This window comes from Brachypodium distachyon, chromosome 2, assembly GCF_000005505.3.
Source record: "Brachypodium distachyon strain Bd21 chromosome 2, Brachypodium_distachyon_v3.0, whole genome shotgun sequence".
NCBI classification, from domain to species: domain Eukaryota; kingdom Viridiplantae; phylum Streptophyta; class Magnoliopsida; order Poales; family Poaceae; genus Brachypodium; species Brachypodium distachyon.
The window spans coordinates 23,578,110-23,593,042 of NC_016132.3; the positions used below are offsets into that span (position 1 = coordinate 23,578,110).

At 44.1% G+C, this 14,933-nt stretch overlaps 1 protein-coding gene across 6 annotated transcripts; it reads right to left on the minus strand.

The window, feature by feature from the left end:
- Positions 1–1,893: 1,893 nt before the first annotated feature.
- LOC100842948 lies at positions 1,894–12,140 on the minus strand. Of its 6 annotated transcripts, XM_024459163.1 has the most exons (13): positions 11,774–12,137; positions 7,181–7,360; positions 6,965–7,075; positions 6,394–6,726; positions 6,123–6,299; positions 5,752–6,039; positions 5,475–5,597; positions 4,704–4,901; positions 4,383–4,618; positions 3,545–3,749; positions 3,153–3,458; positions 2,574–2,729; positions 1,894–2,225 (listed from the first exon to the last, which is right to left on the minus strand). In XM_024459163.1, exons 1-13 carry the CDS (start codon positions 11,960–11,962, stop codon positions 2,184–2,186), a joined length of 2,544 nt encoding a protein of 847 aa, XP_024314931.1. In that variant the 5' UTR covers positions 11,963–12,137; the 3' UTR covers positions 1,894–2,183. The 6 variants fall into 6 exon arrangements, with proteins under 6 accessions (XP_024314931.1, XP_014754446.1, XP_014754445.1 ...); XM_014898960.2 differs by having other exon boundaries at positions 1,917–2,729; positions 5,752–5,976; positions 11,774–12,138; XM_014898959.2 differs by having other exon boundaries at positions 1,917–2,729; positions 11,774–12,134.
- Between the last annotated feature and the right edge of the window lie 2,793 nt (positions 12,141–14,933).

Sequence of the window (14,933 nt, forward strand, 5' to 3'; positions counted from 1 at the left end):
TTACAAGTATGTTGAAAAGAATAAATGGCCTACTTGAGACTACCGTCCTCGTACGAGTTCACCGACTAGGTCCATCGCTCGAGGTAGTGTCGGGTTGACTCCTCCTTCTGGATGCAGCGCTCCACGTCCGCTTTGATGAAAGGAAATAGGTAAATGTTGTCTGAGCATAGGGCAGACAGAAAACTTCTCACCCAACATAAACATGACGCTCTGTTATTGCTGCTCTTTCCGTCCAACAAAAAATGTCTCAATTTTTATTAAATTTGAATGCATCTATACACTAAGTCATGTCTAGATACATCCTGACAAACTTGAGACATCTTTTGTTGGACTGAGGGAGTATATATTTTAACCAACCATGTGTGATTATTACAAGTTGGCCAGATTAGAGGATTTTATTACAGAAAACCGAGATTCCATGTTATACTCCTCCTGTTTTCAAATAATGGCGTCCACATATTTTGAGGGTCCACATATTTTGAGGGTTAACTTTAACCAACAATTAGAGTAATGATAGGAAAGACTTTGCATACGATGATTTCTGTACTATCTCTGTACGATCACATCTCACTGCTTTTCCAGTGCTAATCTTCATGCTATGGCCCACTTTCAGATTGTGTCATGTTGTAACAAAATCATTGAATTCATATTAAAAAAAAGTTCCAACGGTATAAACTTATAACTCATAATCTACATATTATTGATCTAAATGGTGGTCAAAGGTACCACCACGAAAAGTTTGGAAATCATTCTTGAGAAACATACGTGGTACTCACTCCGTCCCATATTAAGTGACTTTTTATTATTATTTTTACGAGTGAAGTGACTTTCTATTATATGTATCTAAACGTTTTTTAAACATAAATACATTCATATTTGGGTAATTTGAGTCGCTCAATATGAGACCGAGGGAATACTAACGAAAAGAAAAGTCTACATAGAGTCGGTTGATTTTTAATACGGAGCATGTGCCAATGGGGTGTATGATTCCTCCGAAGAAAAAGTCCGGGCATGTGTAGTCGAGAAAAACGGAAAAAAGTTGATGAGACGTATGAACTCGAGCACCGAAGCATTAATGTATCTTAGGCACGAAGGAAGTATTATATCACCACCTACGGCATGCAGCCACTTTGTAACGGAAAAATACTAGTATTCGTACTAACTTTTGCTGCACTCTGCATGAAGTTGGCTGATCTAACCGTGCATGCAAATGCAAATTGATTTTGAGTTGTATTCTTTCTTTCTTTTTCGTGAAGATTTTGGGTTGTATTCCACACACAAACACACAACACAAAGAAGTTTAAATCACTTTGCCAGCGATGACATAAGCTGCATCTGGTGACGCGGACGCCACAGGTGTCACGCTTTGGAAGATGTCACATCATAATAGCTTCCGCAGCTCTCGTGTGTCAAGCAACCGCTGCAGCAGCCATACATCAGGCGATCCGTTTCCACTACCTATTGTACAACCCAGTCTTCTTATTGGGCATATATTGCTTCAGGGTTCGGATCACAATAATAAGCTACTCACTCCGATCCATATTACTTATCTCAAATTTACTCAAATATGAATATACCTATATTTTAAAAGCTTCTAGATATATGTAATATTTTAACAAGTAATTCCGACCGGAGGGAGTAATGAATACAGCCTCGAGATCTACTTGATCAAACAAAGCTTAAAAGCATTCAACTCAGCTTCTTCATGTACTATAAGAATATCAGTTTAAACAACTCAAACATAACTCAGGTCTCTCGTTGTATTTCAATCTTATATACTGCTCCCTCCGATTCATATTAGTTGTCAAAATATTGCATGTATCTAGACACTTTTTAGGCATAGTCACATCCTATTTGGGCAAATCTGAAACAATTAATATGAATCAGAGGGAGTAGCAAAAATTCAAAGATTAAGCTAAGCAGAACAATATCTAACTCCAAGCATGTCCAGGGGTCAACTGAAATAATGAAGTCCAGTTTGCAGAGCCTAAAAATTACAACTGGGGACGGTAATCCGAAGTGGTGAGCACGGGTACTTGTGGCTTATTAATGATGGCCATGACATCAGCAAGATAGAGATACACAGGACAAGAAAAAAAATTACAGATAGTAGTACTAACTAAGGAACTGAAGTCACAGATCACTGCAAGGAGAAAAAAGTGCTCCCATCACCGCAGCCTTGGTTACTGATCTATCTGCACAGCTCCTTTTTCCACGGCGACTCTCTTGGGGCAAGGAAGCAACAACATGTATTTGGAAAACATACAATGAAAATACTCACAATACTCTTTTCCAGCAACAGCAGGTATTTGAAAATGAAACAGCAAAATAACCATGCCGCATTTCTCTTGTTGTGAACTTCGCGACTTGACAATACAACAAAAGGGGAGTGGAAGAGAACATTATATAATCATTTTCCATGCGCTAGACTATTTAGCAGAATCAGAACCATGTCATTTGTTCCACTTTTTTTTTTGCTCATCGAAGCTGCCAACTACTGCAGATTGCTTCATGGTATTGAGCAGTTTTGCAAACTCAGTGTAGTAAGCATTGGGATCAAGATGATCTAATACCTTTACTAGCTTCCCATTCGTCTGCTGGAGGACAGTCTGACCATCAATGCTCACATGACCAGAACTAACACTGATAGCCCTTTCAGTGATTGAGTGATTTAGATGCGATTGCTGAACCAAGAACACTGCACCAAGAAGTTCACCAAGGAACATGTCCTGCAACATTGAAAATATAATACAGATAAATCATAAACAATGCTATATAAATCCGTGAATTGAATACGGGCTGTTTAAATGAAATAACTGAGTGAGTTTTTTTTCCCTATTATTGGACACAACTGAATTTATAGATGATTCAGAATGCAGTAAGATCCGAATGAGTGGATAAAATCTGTATTGAAGTTATCGTCTTTAGTTTTGAAACTATATATACAAACAACACTGTTTATGGTTATTTACTACTCCCTCCGTTCCATAATTCTTGTTGAAATATTACATGTATTTAGACACTTTTTAGTAATAGATACATCCATTTTTAGGCAAATTTGAGACAAGAATTATGGAACGGAGGAAGTATATTTTTCCTGTCAACTACTCCCATTATGACAGTGTGCATATCGAACTGTAAAACCAACTTACAGTGTGACGGTATGCTCTGTTACTCTTTTGCAGTTTCTCCATTAACAGCAACAACCGATAGACAAATGATGATTCAGGAGTCTTGTCAGAAGCATTTAGCGATCTTATGACTTTTCCGAAAGAAGCCACCTGGCGCTGAGCTCTCAAAGGAATGAGAGTGATGTCTGAACCAGATTCTACAACCACCTTGGCAGCTTGAGGGTCAAGAAAGAAATTGAACTCCGAAAACTTATTTGATGGAACAGTGAACACATTGCCTTCCTCTCCATCTCCGCCAGCCAAATGACCGCCAACTATATAAATGTGCTGTGCGCAATGAAAATTAAAACTTTTTAGTCAAATAAATTCTCCATTGAGATAAATTGCTTTACCTCAAAAACTTCGAAACTAACCTCAATTATTGCTTCTGCCTTTGAATCAGATAGAATGATGTTAGCTATGTTTGTGAGAGGACCATTGGATAGGATGGTTATCTTGTCAGTTGGTTTGAGTCCTTCTCTAATATGTTGCCAAACTTCGAAAGCCAATGGCTGTCTGAGCTCCGGGTGTGCGGTGTCCCTAGGAGCACCATATTTCACTGAATTTTCTGCCGTGTACCTGGCAAAAGAATGAGATTAGGTGCCACATGGTCTGCATCTCTACCAGACTAGACTGTACAAATTATGTAAAGAGAACGAGTTCATATCTCTATCTCTACTACTTATAAAGGCACGAACTTGGCTGAAAGTCTGCCTGGCAGGAGAATATTCCTTCATCCTCTCAAAATTTTCTGCCCCGCCTCCGTCCTAGACCCAACCGCACGCCCCAAAGCCGTCACGCCAGATCCCCGTGCGCCCTGCCGCCGCCGTCGCACGACACTGTCCCGTCCCGCGTGCCCCGCTGACCGCGACCCGCTCGCCGCTCGCACCCAGCTGCCGTCGGTCTGGTCGAGGTCGGGGACCGATGACGGCTGGGCGCGAGCTGCGAGCGGGTCGCGGTCAGCGGGGCACGCGGGACGGGACAGTGTCGTGCGACGGCGGTGGCAGGGCGCGCGGGGATCTGGCGTGACGGCTTTGGGGCATGCGGTCGGGTCTAGGACGGAGGCAGGGCAGAGAATTTTGAGAGGATGAAGGAATATTCTCCTGCCAGGAAGACTTTCAGCCAAGTTCGTGCCTTTATAAGTATAAGTAGTAGAGATAGAGAAGAGATGCAAGATTTTCAGCTTAATTTGTTGAAATCATGCACTGGTACCTTCTAGGACTTCTGGGTAACACCCGGGCCAGTCCAAAAAGGGTGTCGGTGTCAAGAAACCCCCCAGAACCATGTGGTATGGCCTTCACGTATTCACATCCAAGGTCAGGGGAGCGTAGTGCAGTGATGTTCCCAAGTCCTACTGGAATGTCATCACGGCCCATCATATGGAGAACATCGTAGATAATATCTACTGTTGCCGGATTTGCCCACCCATTGCCACTCACCAATATCCCCTGCATATTTAACAACAAATTGACTATTGGGTTTGTAGCAGGTAGTATTAGGTAATGCTGACTGTATTATTTAGAAAACATATACTCTGAGGTCAATTGCAGCCAAAGGTGCTTTCAGGAGGCACATAAGGGCAACGAAATCTCCTGGACTCATGTCCATGTCAAAAATGACAGGTTTTCCTTTAATCTGATGTTTGAAATCAGGTTTGTACATAATCTCTTTGTAGCGAGGAAACTGGTTGGTGAAGTTGAATTGGCCGGTGTGTTCAGGACGGTTCAAGACCTGCATGTGGTTATGAGAAAAGATTTAACTTAGAAACAGCTGCAAACATGTTGGCCGCACAGATCCTTTCAATCATTGTTCCTTTCCCATGTATTCATTCATTGTACATCTCTATTCCTCCTCTTAAATTAGGCATCTTCATGGTGTCGCACTGGTGCTAAAACCCCTTACGTGTCGACTGCACTCTTACATCGCACAATTGATGTCTAATCAAATTAGAGAGAACTTTTCTCCTACTAATTTTATTGAAGTTCATCAAATTAGAGAGAGCTTCTATCATGTGCAAGTCTGGAATAATGTAAGGCTTTATTCTATCAGTTGTCTTGAACTGCGACTTACTAGCCATGCCTCAAGTGCAAATAATTTCACTATCCATAAGTGCAAATAATTTCACTACCGATAAGTGCATAGAACAGAAATGTAAGACTATTTTTCAGTCGTCCTCAGCCATCACGTGTTTCTATGCATGCTTCAAGTGTTAACTAAGGTATTGTTAGAAAATAGCATTCTCAGGCATATTCAGACCAACAGAAGATCAAATCAAAGGTAGGCAAGCACTTCAAAAGTAACTACCTCCAGGAAGTTCTCGAAGAACTCTCTATCGAGAGGGCTTTTAACATTTCTATTAGGTTTTGCCTTCACTGCAACAAGTACGGCAACCGAGTCAGGACCTTCCATCTCTTTGGTGTATCCATCCTGGTAAAATATTCGACCCCATCATGTTATATAATCATGACTCCCAAGGCTTCAACGATATAATGATTAAATTTGTAATTGCACTTTGCACATATATATCTAGTTCTAAATTTCTGATGTTATGTGATGTATTTCTATTCTAAACTACAATTACCTGGCATTTTCCTTTAATGCTCCCTTTCAAAACACAAAATGAATCATCGAGTCCGGTCTGAACATGACCACTATGTACACCACCTTCAAGTAAGTTGAACTTTGGGCTAGCATGCCCATCAAAGAAAGGATTTGATCCATCATGCACACCATATGGTTCATTGGATGTAACCACAGTTATGTTCATCAGTTCCATCTCAGCAAAGTCGTTCTCGCCATTCGGTTTCTGACCATTGCGAATTATTGAGAGTGCCACACCAGACATAAAAGAATCCCACATAAAGTAACTCTAAATAAATCAGAATAAACAATGTCAAACCAACAACGCAAGTATGCATACAGAGTAAAGTATTGCCACATGCAAAAACTTACTGCGTAGAATTGGTCATCAAACCAAGTATCACGGGTAATCTTCAAAGACTGGAAAGAGTACTGTGCCTCATAAGTGCTCTGTTGCTCCTCAAATGCCTTGAAGAAGGCCTCAGTGATTGGTATCGTGTTGGTTGCATCAAGTGGCACAAGGGTGACAGGGATTCCAGAATGAAAGACCTGTAATACCAAATAAAGATTTAAGGTTGGCATCATAACGTCACTAGATGCATAACTCTGCTTACTGTAAACAACATGTGTGCGTCTAAGTTACCTGATATGCGCCAAAAGGGTCTCCAAATATGTTGAACTCGGCGTATGGATTTTTTGTGTAAGTTGTAAACATGTTACCATGATCACCACATTGTCGTGGCACACACAAGGTGTCGTTCTTGAGGCAGCAACCAGTGGGATTGCGCGATCTCACACCCCCACCCATTATGTAAATGTGCTTCACGTTTTCCTTTAGGTGTGGATTGTTCATGAGGAACAGTGCAAAGTTTGTATGTGTTCCAATGAGGAAGACATTCGTTGGCCCAGCTGAAATGGTGTCAATCATCACTTGTTGAGTTGTTGGTTGTTGAAGAGGGGAGTAACTTCTCTTTCCCTGAAAGCCAAAACGAAGTTAACAAATGTAATGCGTTGAACCGAGCTCAGCTTGGGTGGTCAGCCCAGCAAGGTATGCTGGCTGCCCACTAGCGTTCAACCGTTGAAGGTCGCATTCTGATGACTCACCTTGCGAAAATTAATATGTAATTCATTCTGGTATACATTTCTTGAACTGATCTACAACCGTATTTTGAGACAAAAGGCATGAACGAAGAACCTTTATCTTCGTTCCATACCTGAGGAAGAAATGCCCGTCGAACCCCATAGTTTGCGTTGATGTCCAAACGGCCACCTCCTCCCTGTGGAATTGACTGTCGGTATCGGCACCCCCCTACTGTTGACATTTCCTGGAGAATTTCAATCACAAACAAAACTTTTACTGAATACCTGTTATCTTTTGGTTGTGCAGAACTTGCAAGGAGAACCAGATAGAGACAACCCAGCTATCTCACCTGGTCAATTATAGGGAAATAGCCACCAATATCAGGATACATTCTGCCATCATCGGATATACCACCTTCCCCTCCGACTCCCACTGCAATGTCATCACGGCCCATCATGTAGAGGAGATCATACAGCTGATTTCCGGCATGACCAGCATCAGTCCATGAGTTTGTATTGATAGTTATAGCCTGCAAAACAGTACCAAATGAATTTCTGAACAACATGGTTACGAGAATACAAAAAAGGACAATATGTAGTTCTCATAATATGTTCAGACATATAGTACTATCTGCTAGACAGCTACAACTCTCTCTCTCTCTATCTCTCTCTCTCTCTCTCAAGTCCGTGCGTATTCCTAGATCGCCAACTAGACCAACGAAATATGAGTTATATATCACAGAAAGTATACCGCGAAAAATTTCTGACGAATACAGATCCAATGGTATAATTTTTGTGTGATATAATACATATGTTCTTGACCAGATTGATGATATTCCCATACGGGCGGGCCCTATAAACCGGAAAGGAGGGAGTACAAAAAAACAGTAAACTCATGCAAGCATTTCATCGAGCAATTTCTAAGCGCCCATAAGGGCATGTACAATGGTTGATAAGATTGCCTTATCTTAGGTGTGATACGTCAATTAGAAAAGACAACAAAACATGTTGTACAATGGGTTATCTCTTATTGTTATATCTTAAAATTAATTCTTAGATGAATAAAATTAACTAAATAAATGCTAAGAAAAGGCAAAATCTAGTACAATGGGAAATTTGCCTTATCATTCTTGTGAAGAGATCATCTCTTAATTAAGAGAAGGCCTGTGTCTTTTCTTCACTTCTCTCTCTTCCACGTCAGATTTTATCCTATGTGGCATCGCTAAGAGAAGGCTGACGTCACCCCATTGTACACGCCCTAAGACACCCATTGCTAAGGCGCATATACCTCTAAAGATCCTGTAGGAGTGGGGAGTAGCTTGGTTTCACAAACACCCGTCGACCGACCAAGCAAGCCAAGTGAAGAATTGCCGCCGCCGGGAGACTGCAGATTTGCAGAATGGCATGCTGTCGAGCCATATCTGCCTCACGAAGGAAATAGAGCTTCTGAGTTCCTCTCGGGCGCTACCGGGCTGAAGGGCGTCGTGGAGGTGGTGCGCCAATGTGCGCAACGGCTTCCGATTGCCTCTCTCGGGCGTGACGGCGTACGGGCAAGGTACACACTCAGGCCCTCCTGGCCGGACATCAGGCTGGTCAGAGGATAAGGGCATCTTCAATAGGAGCTCACAAATTTTGTCCGCAAATGTCCTATTTTTGTCTGTTCGGGGAGCAAGTGGAGATATGTCCACCAGCTGTCCGCCATCGTTACCCAACAGCGTCCCCCAAATTTATGTCCCAGATATTTTTTTTCTTTCCTTCTCTCCCTGAATCATACCCATCTCCCTCTCCCTGCAAAGAGAGAACCACAACACCGGCCCTGTAGAAAGCAACCGACGAACCAGCTCACACGCCTCACTATTTTAATCTTGTCCTCCATCACTCTATAGCACGCGATTCATCAAACGGGCAAAGTTCAGAAAGAAGAAGCACACAAGGCCTTGAAGTACAGAAGTACAGAAGCTAGCACCTCCATCAGAGAGCGAGGCATGCGAGGAGGCTGGATCGGGGGAAAGCCGGCCATAGCAGCAGCTCGCGGGGGAGAGCGTGGAAGAGGAAGCTGTTGCCCTGCAGCTCCTTGTCGCGGGGAGGTGCTGCGCCTGAGCGAGCACGGCGTCCTGGAGGGAGCTTCCCGGAGGCGGCACTGTCAGTAGCCATCGCGTGCGGCAGGGACGATGGGGGCGCGCGCGGAGGAGAGAAGATGGGGCCGCCGTGGCTGGGGCGGGAGGCGAGATGCCAGCGGCGGCGGCGGCGCGGCCCAAGCGGAGCAGTCACGGGCCAAGGTGGCGGAGCAGGCAGCGCCGAGCGACGGCGCGGGCCGGGGAGTTTGGGATGTGTCCGGACAAAAACAACAAATTGTTTGTTCGGGGGAGCCCTGATTTTTAGGTCTAAATGTTTAATCCTAAATAGGACATTTGAGATAGTTTTGGGATAGCCTATTGAAGATGCTCTAGCAAGAGTTGCTACACGCCTACACGAACTCGTGTACCTATCCCATCGAGAAACGAAGTCCCATCTTCTTCGACCTTCCACCCGTGTTCTCCGCAGCGTCGACACGCCTCCTGAGTCTCCCCATCCGCGGTGGGCGGCGCCGTTGTCTCGCTGCACCGCGACTACTGTCGGCCCACGACATTACCTAAAACCCCAGCCCTAACCGGCGTGGCGGCGTGCCAGGTTTTGACGAGGTCCCGCCTTCGCCACGGGGTGAGAGACTGAGAGGAGAGAGAGAGAGAGCAGGTGGATGAGGAGGAGAGGGAGTACAGGAAAAGCAGAGTGCGGCAAGGGGAGGTTTGGTCTCGTGGATCCGTGATCATCCATGTTTTCCAAAGCGACCATTCCTAGAAATTTAGAACTTTGTAGTTATTATTTTTAACTAAATATGAATTCTCAAGCGTACGAATTTGAACTCAAAAAGTTTCGGAAACTTAGGAAGAAAATGAAAGATTTAAAATTGAAAATGTTTGAATTCTTTGTGTCTTGTATTGATTGATCGCACTCACGTGATCTCGCTCCGTAGCAATTCGTAAATAACATACTAAAAGTGTTGACAAAGATAAAATCGGTGAGCCGGCTCAGCTATAGTGGGTTTCCTACTGATGCCGAATCCCCCCTGTTTTTTTTTCTGTTATCTCTTGTAATGCACTGAGACTTGTTGTTTCCGTTCTTGAATGAAAAATGGGGTCGCCCCATTCAAAAAAACAAACAAAGATAAAGTCGGTATTGATTCGTGACTTATACTGTACAAGAGACTTGATCCAACAAAATCCTAACCAGCCATATCACACTCACTTTGCACAACCAACTCATGGGACACCCAAAATGTAGGCGACGAAGAAGGCTACTATGAATTTCGAGCCTCTTTGATTCAAATGGTTTTTGACGGATTTAAATTCTTATGATTTGTTTCTACATGTGTTATTTGATTTATAAGATGGAATCTCATGGGAAATTTTTCTAAGGTCTCCATTGCACTATATTTTATAGAAAAAAAATCTTCTACTCCGATCACTTTTTAAGATTATTTTTTTTTCCGATGTTCAATCAATCGGCTGTGGTTCAACTACAATTACGTAGAATTCAAATAGATATGATATTGCAATCTTGAATTTCTTTTTGATATTCCTGTACTTTGCTTATTCAAATGCCCCAGCTTACAAAGTCTATTCTCCAACCGGTGGCCCAGCCCGTGCACAAGAGGACACGTGCACACTGTCACGTCGCTAAAACAAAGATAATGTTTTCGCAGGAAAAAAAAGAGATAATGTTAAACGGTGCCGCGAGGCTCCACAAGCGGCCATACACAGCTGGCGTCTTGGTGCATGCATGGCACACCAACTTATAATATGCATTTATTTTTCCACTCACCGGAAAGACAGCCATCCCCGCGCAGAGCAATATCCGAACTTTCAATAAGCGTCGAGGCCAGTGCATGCATATATACGCTCAGATCGCAAGAACAGTAGAGAAAAATACTGGTGGAGAGGAATGAGTGAAGATAAGTGTTCGGTATGGCCGAGACGAATGTGGTGACGTGAGCAGAACAACAATGTTCTCTACCCAAATCATAGCATAATTATTAAGCTGTCAAAATAAAATAAAATATTACTCCCTCTGTCCAACAAAAGATGTCTTAAGTTAGCAAATTTTGAATGTATCTAGACATGACTTAGCGTATAAATGCATTCAAATTTAGTCAAAATTGAGACATTCTTTGTTAGATGGAGCGAGTACCACTAGTTGTATGGGCAGGTCGTAATGCCGCATCCGTCATGCATCTCTTTTCCCCTCTTGGGGAATGGGGGCGACCATATCAAGTACTTTCTCCGTTCCTATATTAAATGACTTTCTATTACATGTATTTAGACATATTTTAGGCAGAGATGTATCTATTTTTTTGACAAATTTAAGTCATTTGATATGGAACTGAGGGAGCACGTAGTACTAGTTTTGCTGCCCTTGCAAGTTGCAACGACGGAGAACCAATACTGCACTGTATGGTAATGCTTTTTGAGCGTGTGCTTCCAATTAATAGAGTCCATTAAGCACAAAATAACGTTGATATGGAGCAGAGCATCAGCAAAGAGTAAAAGGTAGCCGCAGCATAATAAGTTCTTGATCCCCCGCGCATACGACCGGGAGAATCTGGAAAGCTACGGAGCAGGGAGGAGTTCTTGCGTTCTTCTTTCTCCGGCTAGCTAGCCATCCAACTCCCAAGTACAATTAAGAATCAGCCCTTTTTGCACGTACTCTTGGCGCAAAAGCAATGCTATCCGCACGGGAAAGCGCACCAGGCCGTCCCGATCAACTCCGGAACAAAAAGCGCGCGACCGTAAGCGCGCACACTCAAATTAATAAAATGTAAAGGCGCCATTGTTTTGAGCAAACATGAGCGAAGACGACGCATGCAAGCGATCGGGAAGGAGTCTCTTGGATAGTACGTGGTGTACCTGGACGTCAAACTCGGCGCGGTCGTGCTTGAGGAGGTAGAGGATGGCGAAGAGGTCGTCCGTGTCGACGTCCGTGTCCACCAGGATCCGGTGGGGAGGCGCCCGCTTGCCCGCGCCCTCGCCCGCTGTGGCGAGCAACGCCACCGGAAGAAGCAGCAGCAGCAGCCCAGAGGCTGCAAAGAAACCCATCTTCCGTGCGGTCTTCTTCTTCTCCCACGAAAGAACAGTGGCCAAATGGACTCGCCTGTGCCCTGTATGTATATATGCAGCTTAATTCAAGTAGGCGCTAGCTCGGAGTTCGCTACTCCATCGCTATCTCAGGGTCCAGAAAGATTTCTTCGGCCATTAGCTATCAGAAGGGAGAGCGAGAGCGCGCGTGCTAAATAGGCCATGTTCTTGACTTACTGTGCAGGAGGCCATAAGCGGCTAGATGGATGCACAGAGTCTCTGTGGATGGACGACGACGTGAGCTAATAATGGAACGAAACTACTGCCCGGTTTTGTTGACGGAGAAGAGTCCGTGCGATACGAGGGTTCGGAGCATTCATGCTGTAAATGACGCTTGAAATTAAAGACCTGTCGGTAGGATATGCCCACTGATCGATCGTGGGACCTTGTGGGAACACGACGGGCGTAGCGCATGCATATGGGGATATGTCACAAGTCAAGACTCTGGTCGATTTTGTAGAGTACTGCTATCTCTTTTGATCGTCACAGATCGATCGATAACGCATTAACGCGGGCTGTGGCAGTACGTACCCAGAGCAAACAGTATATGCCGTTATGCAACGCGGCTTAATTAGCTTTGCAAAATGCACCGTGGCCGATAGTACTATGGTACATCGAGCTGAAAAATTAGTGTGATCAGATTCAGGGCGAGCGCGGCGTGGACTTGTTGAATATTGTTTCATATGACCTCGCGGGATTTGACGCCATATATTACACATGTTTGCATAGTTGGCGGGCGATTCCGTACATCTCTAAAGTATTACTTGGACGATCCTTCTCAGTCGATTTGTTCCACCGCCGTCGCTCAATGGCTCTCCGTTCACGCTGGCAGTTGTCTCCTTCGGCACGCCTTTTTCCTCCATCTCTCCTTGTTCTGGGCGTTTTTCCGGCCTTGTTCTGGCCGCGCTCCTGGCCACACAAGCGGCGGGTCAAAGCGAGAGACAGGCCTTCTCATCTTCTGTGATCGGGATCGATGTGTATCTATTACTATTTATTAAATTGGAGTTATTAGTGATGGACGGACGCCGTTAGTCCTCCTGCCATCCGATCGGGGTCCGCCGCCGCCAACAAGAAGAACCGGTTCTTCTCCTCTTCCGCCTGCGCAGCTGCCGGTTCTTTTCATCTTCCAATGCATCTATTAAATTGGAGTTGGTGGTGATGGGTGGGCGCCGTTAGTCCTCCTCTTTCCCACCTGCCACCCGATCGGGGTCCGCTGCCGCCAACAGGAAGAACCGGTTCTTCTCCTCTTCCGCCTGTGCATCTGCCGGTTCTTCTCATCTTCCAATGCCACGGTGGGCGCCGGATTTGGCGTCGTCACCTGCCCAGAGGGGTCCGCGGTGGATTCTACACCGCGGTCGACGTTTTAGGTTGTGTTCCAGCCTGCTCCGGCCGCCCCGCCCGGCGAGCCTGTGGTCGTGCACATCTCTGGCAAGCTGCTGGCCGCGTATATCTACACCAACTCATGAGCTCGTGGCTTCGTGCCCATCCTTTGTCTTGATTCGGTACATCATCAAGGGATTTTTTTTTTCTCATTAACACAATTTAACACTGTTGATGCAGGATCCCATGTTATATCAATTGATGATTGAGATGTAGTGATTGATATTTGTATTTTGCAAGATTAATGCAGAATTGAGACTGTGGTATTATGCCGTCAAGATCTATGATGTGAAAGGTGTTTGCTGAAATGTCTCAAGGAAACTTTACTCGTAAGTTTCTCTTGAATTGTCATCTTGCTGTTTGTGGGCTTCCTTTATTTTGCATGGGAGCCAAGACCTAAACAGATGCAATGAAACTGCCATTACATATATCGTTGTGATATTCTGAAACTTCTGAATCCTTCGTGCAGTGCATTTGTTATGGCCTAAAGCCTGATGATGTTGGTCAGTTCGCTAGATGCAACTTTTTCCTCCTCCTTATATATGGATTTCCCGGCGACGCCGCGGGCCACGCACTACGTGGAAGTGGCGGAGGACATTGAATAATTTCCGTATATGTTCGTATATTTGTGTTGATTTTATTTTTGGGATTCTCACATGAATCTACAAGAAAAGACACATTTATTTTTTTGCTTGGGAATTACTTGATGCTAATTATCTGGGAAGAGTTTTTATTAGCAATTCGTCCATGTCAAAAGATTAACAGAATTTTTTGTTATAAGAGGCGAACATATATTTTGATCAAATTTTCAACGGCGAATGGTAGTTTGGTCCATGTTACCCCTACCCGATGTCGCTCCTCCTCTGCTGCCGTCAAGATCCAGCCATGGTGTTCTTCGTGTTCTTGTAAAATAATCTTTCATTTTATCCAATGCGACATTTGAAGCACACAAATTGGGTTTTTTTATGACTGCACATGATTTGTTTGGTTACGCAATTTCTGTACAAAGGTGACGCTTCTGCTCAATTAGAATCTGGGACAGATTTTGTGTTTGTACTACACACATGTTGTAGGGTTTTGTTTTCAAGATTTAGCAGAACCGAGTATGCCGGTGATGAACTTTGTGGCCTAAAGATTCTGTAATTTAAATATTTGTACCAACAGATTGTTAACTTTTAACTTGATGTCCAAATCTTCTGTCTTGCTTGACGTGTTTATGACATAATTTTTTTGTTCCGTAGCAACGCACGGGCATCTTACTAGTAGATTCTAGTGCTGCGGATGGTGCACTTTGATTCCCCAACGACGGTCATCAAAGACAATGAGCCATTCGCCTTCACTTATTCCAGTCTGGACACATGAAGCGACAGCCAGCGAGGCCACCAGCTCGTCCTCTCCTGTCCAATCTCGTTGCTTTCTCCATAGGTAACTACATCGCTGGCCCAACAACTTGAGAGGTGTGAGCAGTTTAGTCAAACAAGTTCCAAATTAGCAAAACTAGTTTCAAAAGTTCAGATCGGATTTCTTAGAGTTCTAAACCAATCAGACATTG

Excerpts from the sequence above, each read along its gene's own strand:
- LOC100842948 (XM_014898959.2), bottom strand. The coding sequence starts at position 11,962 with ATGGGTTTCTTTGCAGCCTCTGGGCTGCTGCTGCTGCTTCTTCCGGTG. Across the intron at positions 3,459-3,544 it reads AGGCAGAAGCAATAATTGAG|CACATTTATATAGTTGGCGG; the intron begins GTTAGTTTCGAA and ends CATTGCGCACAG. Across the intron at positions 2,730-3,152 it reads ACAGAGCATACCGTCACACT|GACATGTTCCTTGGTGAACT; the intron begins GTAAGTTGGTTT and ends TCAATGTTGCAG.